We start from the raw sequence: 16,121 nt of genomic DNA, 5'->3' as shown, positions 1-16,121 counted from the left end.
TGGGATGTGGTCACAGGGTAACTGTTTTTCAAAAATTTTGTGCATGGGGAATGTACCATGAGGGCCCCCAGTTCTTCTCCTTGTCAGGCAGATCTGACAGCAACAAGGCAGGCCATCTTCACTGAAAGGCGGAGAAGTAAACATGTCACTAATTGTTCAAAAGGGGCCCCCATAAGGCATTGCAGCTCCAACCTAAGGTCTCATGATGGAGTAGTGGCTCGTATTACGAGTTAAAGATTACAAACACCCTTGAGGAAGCATTTTAGCGGTAGACTGGGCAAAGATCAAGAACTTGTCCACTTTGTGGAGGAACGCCATGATTCCTGCGAGATGTACTCTGATCGAGCTCATTGAGAGACCAAAGTTCCTTGAGCTCTAGTATGTAATCCAATACCATTGGTAAAGGAGCGGTAGTTGCCATTGTTTGCCTATTCTGGCATCATATATAGAATCTTTTCCATTTGTGAAGGTAGGAATATCGTGTAGTCAGGGCTGACCTCTAGGAAAATGGTACCCTGTGTCCACTTGTATTTTGGGCCCCCCAGGCATGACGCTTCCCCCATTGCCCCAGGTATGAGATGTTTACCTCCTGTCATAGTAGGTGTTCATGAGAAGGATCCCTAATGAGAGGCAGAGAGAATAGGTAAGGGGAATGGAAACAAATTGGACAGAAGAGCCAGTCTTGATGATTTCCCGTACCCATTTGTCTGACATGATGTTTTGCCATGCTGGGTGGAATGGAGTCAGACAGTCTCTGAATGGATGGATGGTGCTGGATGGTTCCAGCAATAGAAGACTCTTGTGGGAGGTATGTTTGGTCCTCAACTGAATCCTTGAAACCATTGTTTAGAGGCAGGTTGTTGGGATGTAAGGGGCTGAGAAGAGAGTGGTCTCTGTCTAGTGGGTCTTTGTCTTTCCGGGTCATAATGCCTCTGAGGTTGGGTGTAGAGCTTGTTCTTTACACCAAATAATACTTATTTTTTTCTTTTGAGAAGGTATGTAAATGCCCAATGATTTGAGAGTCACCCTGGAGTCTTAACGTGTGAAGAGACTCATCAATCTTGGCTCCAAACAGCTTTGCACCCTCGAACTGGAGATCCTTGACAGTAGATTGTACCTCTTTGGGAAAACCAGAGAGGTGGAGCCAGGGAACTTGTCACACGACTATGGCTATGGAATGTGCTGCTATGTCCAGAGAGGCTTGTAAGACTGTTCAAGCGAGAAGGTGGGCCTCTGATGTGGTTGGTCTTAAACTGCCTTTTTTTTTTGTCCTCTGGGAGATGATCAATAAATTCAGACATTTTTTCAATAATTTGTGTAATTGTATTTGGCCATCGGTGCCTCATAATTGGCAATCCTGAATTGTAGGGTTACTGACAAGTAGGCCTTACGCCCAAAGAGGTCTAACCACTTCCAGTCTCCATCATACGGAGTGGTTCTAGAGTGATGTTGCCTACCCCGCTCATTCACAGCCTCTACCACCGGAGAGTTTGGTGTGGGATGGGAAAACAAAAATTCCATTCCCTTGGAGGGGACGTAGTATTTTTTTGTCCGCTCTTTTACAAGCGGGTAGAATTGTTGCCAGCGTCTGCTGGATGGTCTTGGCCATGTCCATGAGTGCCTCGTTTATTGGTAGGGCAATCTCAGAAGAGGCTGAAGTCTGGAGGATGTCCAACAACTTATGTTGGGAATCTGCAACTTGTTCCAACAGAATCTCTAATAAATCTGTGACTCTCTTAAATAGTTCTTAGAACTGTTTAAAGTCACCCCCCCCTTGTGGATGGTGGAAGAATGATAGCTTCATCCAGAAAGAAGGATGAAAAACTGGTATCTAGGGTGACTTCCCTCAACTGCCTCTTCCAGAGATGCAGAGGGTACAGGTGCAAAGGGTGATAAGGAACGCCTCATCCTCTCTCTGTGAACTGGGAGGCTTAGGACTGGGTTTGCAGTACACTGCCCATGAGTCCCAATAAGACCACTGTGATGGAAATGGCATTGGTGGCAGCATCCATGGGTGTCTATACCATCCTTGAGTTGGTACTCCTGTTGTAGTGGACCTGGTCTGGTGTGGATAGGTGAGGAGTAGTGGGAAGAGTAGATTTCCCCTTCATTATCATTATCATCATATCTGGATAAAGGAGGAGCTGATCTTGCTAGTGTGGTAATTTGGTACGGTACCAAACATGCTGGAGTAAGATCAGTACCGAGGAATGGAGATTCCAGTGCTGTTGAGACTAAAGGGTCCTTATGCCAGAGGAATTGCTGCAGTACAGAGAGCATCAATACCAAGGAGGGTATTGTCAGCGGTACCAGCGCCTTTACCTCAGTTGCTGGTGCTGAGGGCCTTGCACTATGCACTGTGGAGGCAGGAGGTAGTGCCATAGATTGTAGTAGTGCCAAACTGCTTAGTGCCACATTTGATTAGCTTTGGCAGTACCGAGGCAGGGATTTCCCTGTTTTTGCCTTTTTCTGAGCTAGCCCTCTTAGGGTCTTCTGTTCGCACAGTACCGAATGGGCCCATGTTAGAGGTGGATGGTCTCGGTGCAGTCAATACTGATATGTCCGAGAGGCTGGAAAAAGTCTCTTTTTGGCAGCTTCCTGAGACAGGAAAGTTGGAGCCCATTTCTCCGTCGCTTTTTTGGGGAAGTGCTCTTTCCTCTGAGAGGGTGGTAGGGACAGCTGGTCATGCCCCTTAGAATACGGTTCTCCCATGAGGGAGGGTAACTATACTACACTAAGGAGTATACTAATAACTGAAACGTAAACTCCTAAAATAAGATTTTATTATTATTATTATTATTTTTTTTTTTAAGAAAAACAAACAGGGAAAAGATAGGGCAGTTAACTATGAACTAACTGGGTTATAAACTGGTACTCTGAGATGGGGACAGCACACGTGTGACCCAACCAGGCATGGATACTAAAAATCACTGATTCCAAGCACAGGCGCGCAGATTCACCTGAAGTGGAGCATCCACATGGACACTCCTCAAAGAAGAACATGGTGCTGTTTGAAACAGCCCTATATTAAAGTGCACTAGGGATTTTAGTGCAGAGCAACAGGGCCCAGTTAATGCCCAACATGTTATGCAACAGTCTACATTTCTGCTTCATGTAGGCAAGACTTCAGATACAAGTAAACATTTCTGATGTTTTTCCACTGTTTATTGGGTGTAACAGATTTCTATATTAGAGAGTTTTAATGTGTTTCTTGGTTGAAACTAAATATCAGAAGCTCTAGGTATCTTACATCATACCCATGGATATATGATGCAGAATTCATTTTTATCAAATTCAGTACATACCTGGATTTTGACCTCGACCGGGAGTGCGATTCAGAATGTTTGGAAGCCCTCGATGGACTACGAGATCCTGACCTGCTCTCCGATTTTACACGAGCAGGACTCCCAGCTGGAGATTTTGACTGGGAGCGAGACTCCTAACAAAAAAGATAGTATTACAAATGGTACTGGTCACATAAATGCCTAACTCCTAACATTTAAAGTACCGTAATTATAATATTTTGATTGCTCCTGAAAGACAAATGGTTAGGCAATACCCTCCTGAACAAATTTCAGTCTGTTAACCCACTGTTAATATTGTATGCTTTCCTCAAATAATTCCCTACTTGAACCAGATCACCAATTCTCTATTAACTAAGTAATCATGCAAATTCATCTACAACTTGATCATACAGACACTGGAACATAAACCATACATTTACTTAACCTAGGACCCATTCATTCTTCCAGATTCTTTTAATTCTACTTCACTCTTGCTTTCTACTTTTCTTCATTCTTCATTGAGTTTTTCATTTTTCATACTTCGTGTATCTTCCCCAATTCAAACAATTCATTATAGCCTTAAAAAAACATTCAAGTGCTTCTATCTGACCAATCTTCTGTTCAATTTTTTCCCCCATTCAATTTTAATTTTCTGATCTTTAATATTTTTCATTAGCCTTCTTTTATCTTGATTTATCTTCCACAATCTTGGAAAAAACTCTTCAATTTCTTCACGAACATTAACCTTAATGGAAAAAGAACATTTAGTATATTTAAGCACTAGGGATTATAAAACTCTGCTGGAGTTCAGAATGTTATCTACCAAAATTGAAAAGCCAGCAGGTAAAGTGCAAGTAACTATTTTTATAAAAACATTTTTTTTAAAAAAATCTTTAAAATTGTATTATTTCTAGGTTCTGACAATGAGTTTACTGATTTTCTCTAAATGTTTCAAAGCTGCCCTCCTCCCCTTTCAAATTATAGAATTATCCTTATTTTTTAGAATTTCTACAAGATACAAACACGTACTAAAAACTTAATTTGCACAAATATATTAAGATGTTCTGATATAATCGATTTTTCCTAATATTAAATTTGCGCTTTGATATTAAATACCTACAAGGCTAGTCTTGTAATAAGCTTTTATTAAGCCATGTTTAGTTCAACAGAATGTTAAAGCAGAGCTTTCCCAGTCAAAAAAAAAAAAATTTGTCTATGCACAGAGATATATACAGGGCCCAAACTAAACCTAAAGTTAAGGATTCTCTAATAATATTCTTTTCTTCCTTATTGTTATCCTATTTTCCTTGAGTATTAAAGCCATATTTAAAATAAAATGTGTACTATAGTACAAAGCAACCCAAGAAGGGCCATTTTTACTGTATAAACGCACACAGGAGAAATAACCAGGAAAACAAGCAAACAGAGCAGAATAGGATTTTTTTTCTAAAATACTTTTTTCCAGGGAGCTTAGCCATATGTGGCTTAAATTTGCTTTAAGTAATTGTAAATGTTTAGATATGGAGAAGTATTAAGTATGACAAATTTTGATTATGAAAGCATAGCAAGCTTTCCCCACCTTTCAAGTTTTTTTATTTTTCTGGTTTTCACTGTATCTCATTCTGTTTTACTAATTGTATATCATCTGCTAATCTTATGGGATGTTGCCAAATACATCTCTCATTCTGTAGTTAACATGGTCAGTTTCTTTAGTGCCTTTCCTACTTAAAAGAGGAGAGTTTCCCTTCTCTTACCTTTTCACAAGTACTAAAATGACCAGATAGTAGAGGATTTTAACTTCTATTTCTATTTAAGCCTCATAACATAACCTGAGCAAGCTTCCCCAAAATACCTCAACAAGAATTCAAGAGAAAGAAGGGAAAGCTACATTCAGACTGCTAACTATTCAGAATGCCCTCTGATGTCTATGGGAGGCTTCCATAGAGATCATGGGAAGAAGGTGGCTTTACATATCTTTATTCTATTCCATGCCTTATTCTCACATCCAGAGCTCACTCAGAAAACATGCTCCCTTTCAGGCCCACAACTATTCCTGCCTTTTCTTTGTTTCCTATCCTCCTTACTCTATTTCTCTGCCCCTTCATTGTCTGAGAGCCTCCTCTAGTCTTTCCTCTACACTTTATTCCCTGCAGCAATTCCCAATACCTACAGCAATAATTCCCACTGCCTTCCTCATTAAAAGTGATCAGCAATTAAATTTAATGTTGCAGAAGTGTCATTGACAAATCAATCAAATTAAAAAGGGAAAGGTGTGGCCCACAGGCTATATATTTGACACCTCTGTTATAAGAGTTTATAGTTTAGTATCCCTGTCCATTCAAACTTAAAACTCTGCTGACATTGCCAACATGGTTTCCAATTAATGCCATATTGACATGAATGTATCTACCAGATATTTGAAAGGAAACAATACCTCATTTCAAACTATAATCCACTTGTTTTATTTTTAAAATATTTGTGTGGATCCAGAACAGTTCAAATTCACAGGACAGTTCAACTGTTCCAATTTTCAAGTGGCAGTGAGAGCACAGGTCCCTACAAGTTTCAAACCTCTAAAAATTAATAACAATTGGAGATATGGACTGCAACTGAGGAGACAACTATTATCTATCAGCAGCTGCATACTATAGGTCAATGCCAGGCATTCACAATTTTCTGATGTAATATAGACCACTACTCCCACAGAACTTCAAAGAAAGTATTGAAGGAATCTGTACAATGGTTTTATGAGATAGTTTAAGAAGCTAAGGAAGGCAAAGCAGCTAAGAAAATATTTCCTCTTACTTGTGGTCTTTTGCTGAACTAGAACAGGTTTCCAACCCCTGGTGAGTTACGTAATATGGAATGAAGTCTTCTGTTGGGAAGGATTTTTTCCCAGAGACCTCACCATTCCTACCTTCTTTCCCCAAACTCTCCTCTCCCCGCCTCCCCCAGCCCCAAACCAATATGGCATCTTTAAAGTTTTATCTACAACACAGACAGAGCAGACCTGATGGATTTGTACACAAGCATTTTATGGCATGGATATAATCCACAAGCCTCATATATTATGTATTGTTCTACAATACATGTTGTTCCTGTCCCAGGAAGTAAGATTTTTCCTTAGCACATAATCTTTAATGGATTGGGGGGGGGGGTTGGAAATCTGGGTGATTTGAATTTTCTATGTAGCCACCAGGTCATAAAAACGATAAAAAGCACACCAAAAATAAGGGCTTGTCTACACTAGAGCAATCAGTTATTGCTCTTCAACTGGTCATACAGGACTGATGGAAATACCAACACTTGAGTCCACACTTGCCTCCCTTAATTGGTTTAAGTTTTGCCCTTGCGTCCACATTCATCATGGCAAATCGTAAATGAATGTGGCCTTGCAGATCAAAAACCACCTGCATTGATCTGAATTTACATGAAGGCTGCCCTAAAATAAAGATGTGGACAGTTATCTTTCACTGCTGCCTAAGACAGCACATATCCTTACTTGCCAATTAAGAATCCCCTCTCCGTCTTCCTCATCCTTTCAGTATACCCTGCTCCATAGAAATGCCATTGAGACATGCCCTCCCTCCTGTTCTGAAGGTCCTCAGTTTGTGACCGACCACCAGTTAAGGCTGTATTTCTTAAACCCCATTAACCTCCCATCCCACTGCCACCACTGGACAGAACACCTACACTAATGTCTCCACCTCTATCTGCTACTCAGTGAGTCACTAATGATTCACCAGTCAATCCTCTTGCTCTAACAAACTACAGGTAGTTTGTCAGAATGAATGCTTCAGATTGCAATCCACGGATGATTCTCCAGCTCTAGAGGCAGCAAGAGCACAATTGGTAGCTGTGCTCCTTACAATACCTCAGGTACCAGATTCTCCCTAACACTCCAAAGCTAACAGAACACCTTAACCAACTCCACTCTCCCTGTGGCAGGCCCACATTATGGCTGACATTCTCACTCTGATGAACCACAAGCAAGCAGAGGCATAGTCAGAGAAGGGGACATTACTGTAGGTGAGTAGAAAAGCTACAGAGTACAGTTTCAGCTACTGAGCTACAGGTGCTTCATCAGATGAGGACATACAGAGCCAGAGGTATTTCTAAAGCATACAGAGGGGCTCTTCTAGGAAGTGAGGAAACCAGAGGCGGGAAGGGGGCCAAGCAAGGGCAGAGAGGGAAAACTCACAATCAACAAACTGAGGACCATTCACTAGCTGAGGGTATTGTGAACTCTGATAAGTATCAGTTGACAGGGCATCAACTGTGGCTGGGTCTACACTGATACACAACTGGTTGAGCCATGGGGTTTATCCGTACAAATTTCAGATATAAGTTACACTGACTGTTGCCTTCCCAATAATCCATGTTATTTTCTCCAGCACAGATAAGGCTTTAAAACAAGCTTTCCAAGTACTTAAACTATCCCACTGAATCTTTTGCAGGGTTTTTTAAAAATGCTATTTCAAATTTCCAGGGGTGGGGAAGAGAATGAGGTAAGGGGAAAAAAGGGCAAAAAATGAGTCTTGCGGGAAGGGGTATTTATGCCCTCTCAATGACCACTTATCATAGAATATCACAGAATATCAGGGTTGGAAGGGACCTCAGGAGGCCATCTAGTCCAACCCCCTGCTCAAAGCAGGACCAAGCCCCAATTTTTGCTCCAAATACCTAAATGGCCCCCTCAAGGATTGAACTCACAGCCCTGGGTTTAGCAGGCCAATGCTCAAACCACTGAGCTATCCCTCCCCCCTTGAACATCTCTAAAGTGTGTGAGAACGAGCTTGTCAAATGAATACCAATAGACCCCATTTCTGAGATGAGATATTAAAAAAGATAAAATAGGGCACAGCAGTGTGTGCATAAAGAGTAGAATAGGGAAAGAAAAAATTATATGGAATTTCACTATGGCTATGTCTCATAATACTTCCCCCCTGTGCCAAACTGCAGTATGCTTGCCTTGGTTAAAAAGAAAACATACATATTACATGTAGAACAAATAAAATCAGTCTTAGACTTCTATGTAGCTAACATTTCACTTGTAAGAGATGGTCTGGAGCCAGTGGAAGGACCATCCTATGTACTTCCTTGGTAATTTCACCAGACCCTTCCCCAGAGAGACAGACAGACAAAAAGGAAACACTAGCAAAATAAAGAGGGAGTGAAAAGAAACACAACCCTTTAAAAGGAAAGGAAAAATAAAAAGGGAGATGATCAGAAAAGGAGATTTTAAGGAATGTACTGACAGCAGCCTGAGTCTGTAGGATAAAACATCAACAGGGTAACATCTATCAGAGGAGTCCCTTCAGTCACAGTTATTTACTCGGTGATCAACTGGAATTTCTTGCCACAGAATATGGCCAACTTTGCTTTAAATGGAGAAACAGATCTCTTAATGGCTATTTTTTCTTAGACCCTATCAAGGGCTTGACAAATCAAAACATAAGACTGCAAATCCTATAGTGCAATATTGGTATATTAAGGTGTCTATGTATGAGTATTTCAACATATATGGGAGGCAGATGAATTGCTGCTAAAAAAGGTAATTTGCCAACTATACTGTCCAACAGAAAATATACTGATAAACATATTCAAATCACAATGTTAATGAGTTACATGATTATCAATAGAAAACTCTTACCCTGTAGTGTTCAAAAAATTAACTGGCGCTAAAAGGTCTTTGAAATACTCATATTTACTGTTCTATCCAAAAAGAGAAATTCTGCGCTCTACTTAGGGTTTATTTAGGTGAGTATTTAGGTGAGTATTTTTGCAGAAGGATTGTTTTCAAGTCCTCCTCTATAAGGTTGGGAAGACAGGAACAAATCTCATTTTTGAAAATATAACAGTCCTGCTGGCTACCATGGCATGAATAGTAGTCTAGCAGTAACTACCACAATTACTCAGTAACAAGACGAAAAGCCAAAGGGAACAAACAGGAATATTCAGACACTTAAAAAAAAAAAGCTATCCTCCTTTTTCATACTCTTATAGGCACAAACCATGGGATTATCAGAGCATTTCCCAAAGAACTGTGGGACTATCCATGTGTGAAAACTGCCACTGCTATCTCCAAAAGCTGCAACAGAATATGTCCACACCGTTGTCCTCTGAATTCTTGTTGGGAGTGTCTGGTCTCTACTGAGGCAGTAGACTGTCCTTGGAGAATATGTTCTGACCCCAACCAAAGGTTACAGATATAGCCTTCCCTAAAATTATCTTTGAGCCAATGAGAGGACCACAAAGAGAACAGATGACCAGATTTCCTTAACTTGTATATTTTTAAGATACACCTGCAAAGTCCTCTTTTCAAGCCAATACTCCTTTCACAATTTCTCTGATCCAGAAAAGCACTTAAGCACATAAGTAAACACATAGACTTAAATGAGACTGCTCATGTGCTTAAAGCTAAATACACACTTAAGCACTTTTCTGGACTGTGGCCATTTTTAGGATTTGTACAGAGTAGGAAGAGATCTCAATTAAAATCAAAAAGTACTGACAAACTTAGGAAGATGAGAAAAGATTTGACTACTACTTTGACTTGGTGAAAAACTGAATAGCAATTCCTACAAGATGTGCCTATCACTCCATGACTAGCAAGGTACACAGCAGCTGAAGACACCATTTTTAAGTGACAGAATCCCAGTTGTCTATATCTAAAAGAATGGTTTTATATATTACTTATGAAATGACAGGGATTGAGTAAATTGCAGTACTGCATTTTTAATGTACTCTCCCTGCTGTGCATAGAATGATCTCGGGATGAAATAAAGAATATGGTCTTATTCACCTCTTTGAAAAACAAACAAACCATCTGGGATTAGGAATTAAACTGAGATCCTGAAATGGAAAGGAAGAGTGTAGTTTAGAGCACTGATTCTCAGCCAGGAATACTCAGAGGTCTTCCATGGGCTACTCAATTCATCTAGATCAATGTTTCTCAACTTCAGGGGGTCAGCCCCCTGGGGTGGAGGGTCATCAAGAGATGTGTTGGGGGGGGTCACAAATGCAGGGGTTGGCAAGCAGGGCAACTGCCCAGGGCCCCATGCCACAGGGGGCCCTGCAAAGCTAAGTTATATGCTTCAGCCCCAGGCAGCAGGACTCAGTTTTCAGATAAGGCTCAAGCGAAAAATAGGTTTCAGAGTAGCAGCCATGTTAGTTTGTATTCACATAAAGAAAAAGGAGTCTCTAAGGTGCCACAAGTACTAACAAATTTATTTGAGCATCAGCTTTTGTGAGCTACAGCTCACTTCATCGGATGCATTCCACTGAATAAATTTGTTAGTCTCTAAAGTGAAAAATAGTCTCAAGTGTCACACTGTAACAACCAGCTGAACATGAAGGGAACAAAGACTCAAATCTTAAGTTCTCTGTAATTTAGTAAGAATTTGTGCAAATTGTGCATAAGAGGTGAATACGCCCATGTTTTTTATTTCACTCTGAAAACATCCTATACACAGCAGGGGAGTATATTAAAAATCCAGTAATACAATTTACTCAACCCCTGTCATCTCATACATAATATATAAAACCATCCTTTTAGACATAGATAACTGGGATTCTAGTGAAGTATTGTTCCCTGAAACAAGGAACACTCCCCTGACCTGAGGAAGGACAAACAATATTACTTACAGTTTTGGGAACCAAAAGGTAACAAAGGCCAAACTGGAGCTACCAGAATGAAAATAGTTCTTCGTGAGTACATGAGCATAGGGCAGTGGTTCTCAAACTGTGCATCAGGACCCCGTTTTAATGGGGTTGCCAGGACTGGCATTAGACTTGCTGGGGCCTGGGGCTGAAGCCAAAGCCTGAGCCCCACTGCCTGGGACCCAAGCCCAAGGCTTCAGCCCTGGATGGCGGGGCTCAGGCTACAGGCCCCCCGCCTGGGCCTGAAGTCCTAGGGCCTCGGATTTGGACCCCTCACCCAGGACTGTGGGGCATGGGCGGGCTCAGGCTTCGGTCCGCCCACCTGGGGTCATGTAGTAATTTTTGTTGTCAGAATGGGGGTCATAGTGCAATGAAGTTTGAGAATCCCTGGCCTAGGGACTGAGCAGAAAATGGAACTATGAACCAGACTTAAATCCAGGGATATGACAAAAAAATCCACTCTTGACGATTTCCTAGAAGCTGGAAAAGGAAGACTTCATCTTAGTATTGCAATTAGCAACCACCATATTCATTTGGAAGGTATTAGTGTTTGCCACATCAATTAGCACCTTAATTGAAAAGGTGAGGATATTTAATCTTTAATAAAGGCTTCCTTTATATATTTATCCAAAATATCAGGTGTTAAATAGTTTTAGTCTCTCTGAATAAAAATCCTTTTCCTTTTCAAATTGCTCAACTTCCACCATTTTGGCTCTAATGGGACCACCATTTCACTAGTTTCCCAGTCAGGGTCTTTCAGCATAGAGGTCTTTTGTTATTTTTAATGTTAAAAAAACAAGGATTTTTTTTTCTTTTAAAACATTTTCCTAGTCCTCCATATAAATCATATATAAAATATGCACATGCCCTTTTTCTCGCTTAGCAGATGACCTTTAAGAGAGGCATCAACTTAGAATCTACTCAACTTCAACAAAATAATTTTAAATAGCTTCAATTGCTATAATTGCCAAGTTATGGAAATTTCCATAATAATTGTATTAAGGTTTGCCATGACTCAGTTTCCATACAAGCATTCCTTTATTAGTTCAAAGGCCACTTGGGTGCAAGTTACATCCAAAATAGCAATATAAGAATATATCCTTATATTCTGTGCCCTAACAATAATAGAGTTATAAGCTTTGGCCAAAATGCTTACAATAAGTTCAGGCTCGGGAGACACCTTCCCCACATCATGGCATGCCTCCAGAAGGCTAAAGAAAACACTGACAAAAACTCTAGGAAGCCTTACTTTTTATGCACTATAACAAGTGATATCACTGCCGATTATTGGGCCTTAGCTAAAATCAGCTGAAGCAGTTCAGGGCTGCACCATACTTTATCATCTCACTTTGCCATATTTTTCCCTAGCTGCAAGACTTGACTAAGCATTTGTAAATTATTATTTACTGCAGCTGGTGCTCAATTAACCATGTTTTCTTTATTTCTATTGCTTAGCTCAAACCCTCAATAAGGTAACAGGGTATTTCCAGGGCCATTACAAATTTTAAGATAAACAATCCCTCTCATTTTTTCTGGTTGCATGCTTCAGACTTATCACTTTGGTTAAAATCAAAATAATATAAAATCATAGTTTACTTAGGTCTAATGTAGGCCTACACCAAGAACTTCCCAATTTTGTGGCTTTGCAAATCATATTTATGTTTACTGTGTTTTCTAGCCTACCATGTGGATGGGTAAGACACCCCTATAAACCAAGTCTTACTGATTATACAGGGAAAGAAGTGAAACTGACTATATATAGAGTGATGTCAAATGTAAAGTAAAACTGACAAATAATTCTCTAGCTATTTCTAATATTTCAAGTACAGTAAACTTAAGTGTTGTTTGCAGCAATAGTACATAAAATAATTTGAGAAGTGTGATTTTTTTTAATTGAAGTCTTATTTTAAATTGAATGGTTTATCACACATTGTTGGGCAATTCTTAAGGTAGTCTGCAACACTTTTTTAAAGTTACTTTATCGTAGCTAGGCTTTTATGACATCCACAACAGTGGCAATTCACTTCAATTCGTATTATTTTAGAACACGATAAAACACTCAGAAATGCATGTATCAAGGACACATGATGATTAAGGTATGGCTGGTTGGGCTGACTAGTGAAGAACACATACTTAACTAAAAAGAAAAGGAGTACTTGCGGCACCTTAGAGACTAACACATTTATTAGAGCATAAGCTCACTTCATCGGATCACAAAAGCTTATGCTCAAATAAATGTGTTAGTCTCTAAGGTGCCACAAGTACTCCTTTTCTTTTTGTGAATACAGACTAACACGACTGCTACTCTAAAACCTGTCATCATACTTATCTAAGCAGCACCATACAATACTTCAATTTTATTTTAATTAACTTTAGTGTAATTGTTTAGTGTAATTGTTTTGTTGGATTTGGGAGAAGTGTTCAACAGATGGATCTTCAAAATCGTTCACAAGCGAAAACGCAAGTCACAGATTTATTGCATCTTTAAAAAAAAATGTTTTACACAAAGCAAAAGAAAACCAGATGAAAAATAATTTTAGAATACTCCTAGAGTAACGGGAATTAGTGTTTGTTTTCTGTTCTGATACATATGAACAAAAGTAAACACATCAATAGTTTTCCCTACTATTGCATTCAGCTGCATGGAAGACCATAAAATGGAAAATATATTGCCATTTGCTATGCTGGTTAAGAAATTCCCTCATCATTGGAAATAAAGTATACTCCCAAAAGAATTGAAGTAAGGCTAATGGCACACACTGAAAAGTAAACTTTCCCCTCTAATCAGAGAGGGGACCAACTGCAACAGCAGTCACAGAAACCTAGCTTCAGAAATGCTTAGAGTAGACCCTCCTATTTCAACATCAGGCAGTGGAAAACATACAGTAACTCTGAAACCCGTCAGTTTCATCACCTCCCTAACAACAACTGTTCTCTTAAACCAGAGAAAGTGATGAGAAAATATCTTTGACAAGAAAAGCAAGATACCGAAATACACAGTAAAAATGAATGGTAAACTAGTACTCAAAGAACATAATAAACTGTAAAGAATTACTGACAAGGACCTTAGTTCGAAAAACTTGGGTAACAATCTAAAAATATAAGTTCATTTTCCATTTACTCATTACATTAATTAAAACAGAAATACCACACCTAACAAAGCCACTTTTGCCTGAATAATCCACACTAGAACTGTTTTTGTTTACCTCACCTGAGGAAGCAGCAGCCAACACTACAATAGTGTATGGTGCTTCTAGCCCAGAGACTATTTTTATTTAGTGTTACAAAAGTAGCACTATTTCAGTAGAGATACTTGTTGGAATACAACACTGCACTGTCAGAATTTCATGGGTCATTTCCCTAGGCAGCATCAGGTTGCTACAAAGCTGCTGCCACTGGTTCATCAGAGGAGACCACAAAAAAGATCCTCTAAAGTTCTCTTCAAGAGCAACTCTTGTGAGGACACCAAAGATTTCCTACAATAAAACAGAGGTAAACAGGGATGGGATGAGGGCAGTGACCACATGGACGTGAACATCTGTCCCATGTTTCAAATAGTACCAGGCAGTTACTAATTCCTGCCTTTGTCCATCACTAAAAAGTGTACAGAGACTATTCACACGTGTACAGAAAGACTGCAGCAACCATTAGAGGGTGAGTGAGGGAGTAAGGCGCTCAGCCTAACGAGGCCAGGGGCCACCACACTCCAGTAGGTGGCACCGGGGGAGAGGAGGGGTACAATCGGATCACCAGTGAATACACGGGGCAGTAGCGGAGACCGCCGGTGGCATCGGGAGTCTGGCTCAGAGGAAATCCCGATCACGGGCCACCGGAATGGTAGAGGCGGCTGGTCCCTGCGCTCCTCCGGCAGTGACACGGCCCGCCTCTCACACAGGCGGAGCCATTAACTGCCCGCCAAAGAAAGCGCAACCAAACCAGCGCTGACACGTCGGGATCCCCCCCCCCCCAAGGGCAGACACAGCGCCGCCTCCAGCGCCCAGGCTCCGGGTAGAGAAGCTCCAGGAGCGGGATCCCGTAGTCCGCCGGAGGGGCTCGGGGCGGGCGAGCTGGACTCGGAGCCCGGGAAGGGGAGAAGGGCTCCGGCAAAACGCAGGACGCGCTCCCCAGGGCTGCCGGTGAGAGGAAAGGACCCCAGGCAGGCTCAAAGGGAGGTGGGCAGGTAGCACGGCTCATCGCCCGCATCAAGAAATGAAGGGCGGGACCAGCAGGGCAGGGCGCCCCATAGCTAACGGTGGGGGGCAAGACAGGGCGGAAGGGCAGCGGGGCGCGGCCCAACGCAACGCCCGCCGCGGGCGGGAGGCTCCGATGGCTCAGCGCCGCCGAGGGGAGCCATCTTAGGGAGAAGCTGCTGCGCCTCCCAGCCCGCCGGAAAAGAGCGCCTCTCCCCTCCCCCACTCCCTGGAGGACCGGGCCGGCCTCCCCCAGCACGGCCCGGGCGGGCTCGCCACTCACCCTCCCCTCGAAGTTATTCTCCTCTACGTCGCTCATGGCGGTGGGGTGCTGGTTGCTGCGCTCAGCGATCGGGGACGCGAGTCCCAGGCAGCGGCCTCCTTCCTGCCTCCCTCCCCGCAGAGCCTCCGGACCCGTCCTGTAGACAGCGGCGGCAGCGCAAAATGGCGCCTCTGCCTCCTCTGCGCCCGACACCGCGCAGGGGGGCGGGGCCGCCCCGCCAATCACAAAGGAGGCGCCCGCTGCGGGCGGGAATGGGGAGGTGATTGAGGTGAGGCCCCGCCCCCGGCCTGCCGCCGGCCCGCACTGAGGCGTCGGAAACTGGAGCGAGGAGAGACGCTGTCCTCATTTATCCTCTCGTGCACGCACCCGCGGTGTGCACCGGCCCCCTGCAACACACAGGGGACTTGTACGATTCCCTCACACAGTCAACACGCACCGCTGCGTACATGCCGCTCCCCGCACCGCAGTTTGTACAACCTACCCCCTAAACACACAACATATACCACCATGCATGAGGCGCCCTACACACAACACACAGCAGCGTGTATGAGCTCCCCGCTCCCCCGCTCTCCCCGCAGCCACAACACAGCGTGTGGGACTCCTGCATCTCACAGTGTGTGTATAAGAGAGTGAGATGAGAGCCTGAGCAGGCCACTACGTGTGCGGGGGCCTCGGGGCATGTGTATGCGCTGTGCTTTTTTT

General features: G+C 42.4%; 1 protein-coding gene across 1 annotated transcript in view; it reads right to left on the bottom strand.

Moving 5' to 3' along the window:
• The window catches only part of TRA2A (transformer 2 alpha homolog), a 53,353-nt gene extending 37,588 nt beyond the window's left edge, over positions 1 to 15,765 (bottom strand). The window contains 3 exon segments of the mRNA XM_077811379.1: positions 3,306 to 3,439; positions 15,420 to 15,701; positions 15,703 to 15,765. Of these exon segments, the coding sequence (XP_077667505.1) occupies positions 3,306 to 3,439; positions 15,420 to 15,701; positions 15,703 to 15,765 (479 nt within the window).
• Between the last annotated feature and the right edge of the window lie 356 nt (positions 15,766 to 16,121).

This window comes from Eretmochelys imbricata, chromosome 2 (genome assembly GCF_965152235.1).
Source record: "Eretmochelys imbricata isolate rEreImb1 chromosome 2, rEreImb1.hap1, whole genome shotgun sequence".
In the NCBI taxonomy this organism is placed as follows: Eukaryota; Metazoa; Chordata; order Testudines; family Cheloniidae; genus Eretmochelys; species Eretmochelys imbricata.
Note: the sequence above shows the minus strand (reverse complement) of the source record. Positions and strands in the feature narration are given on the sequence as shown.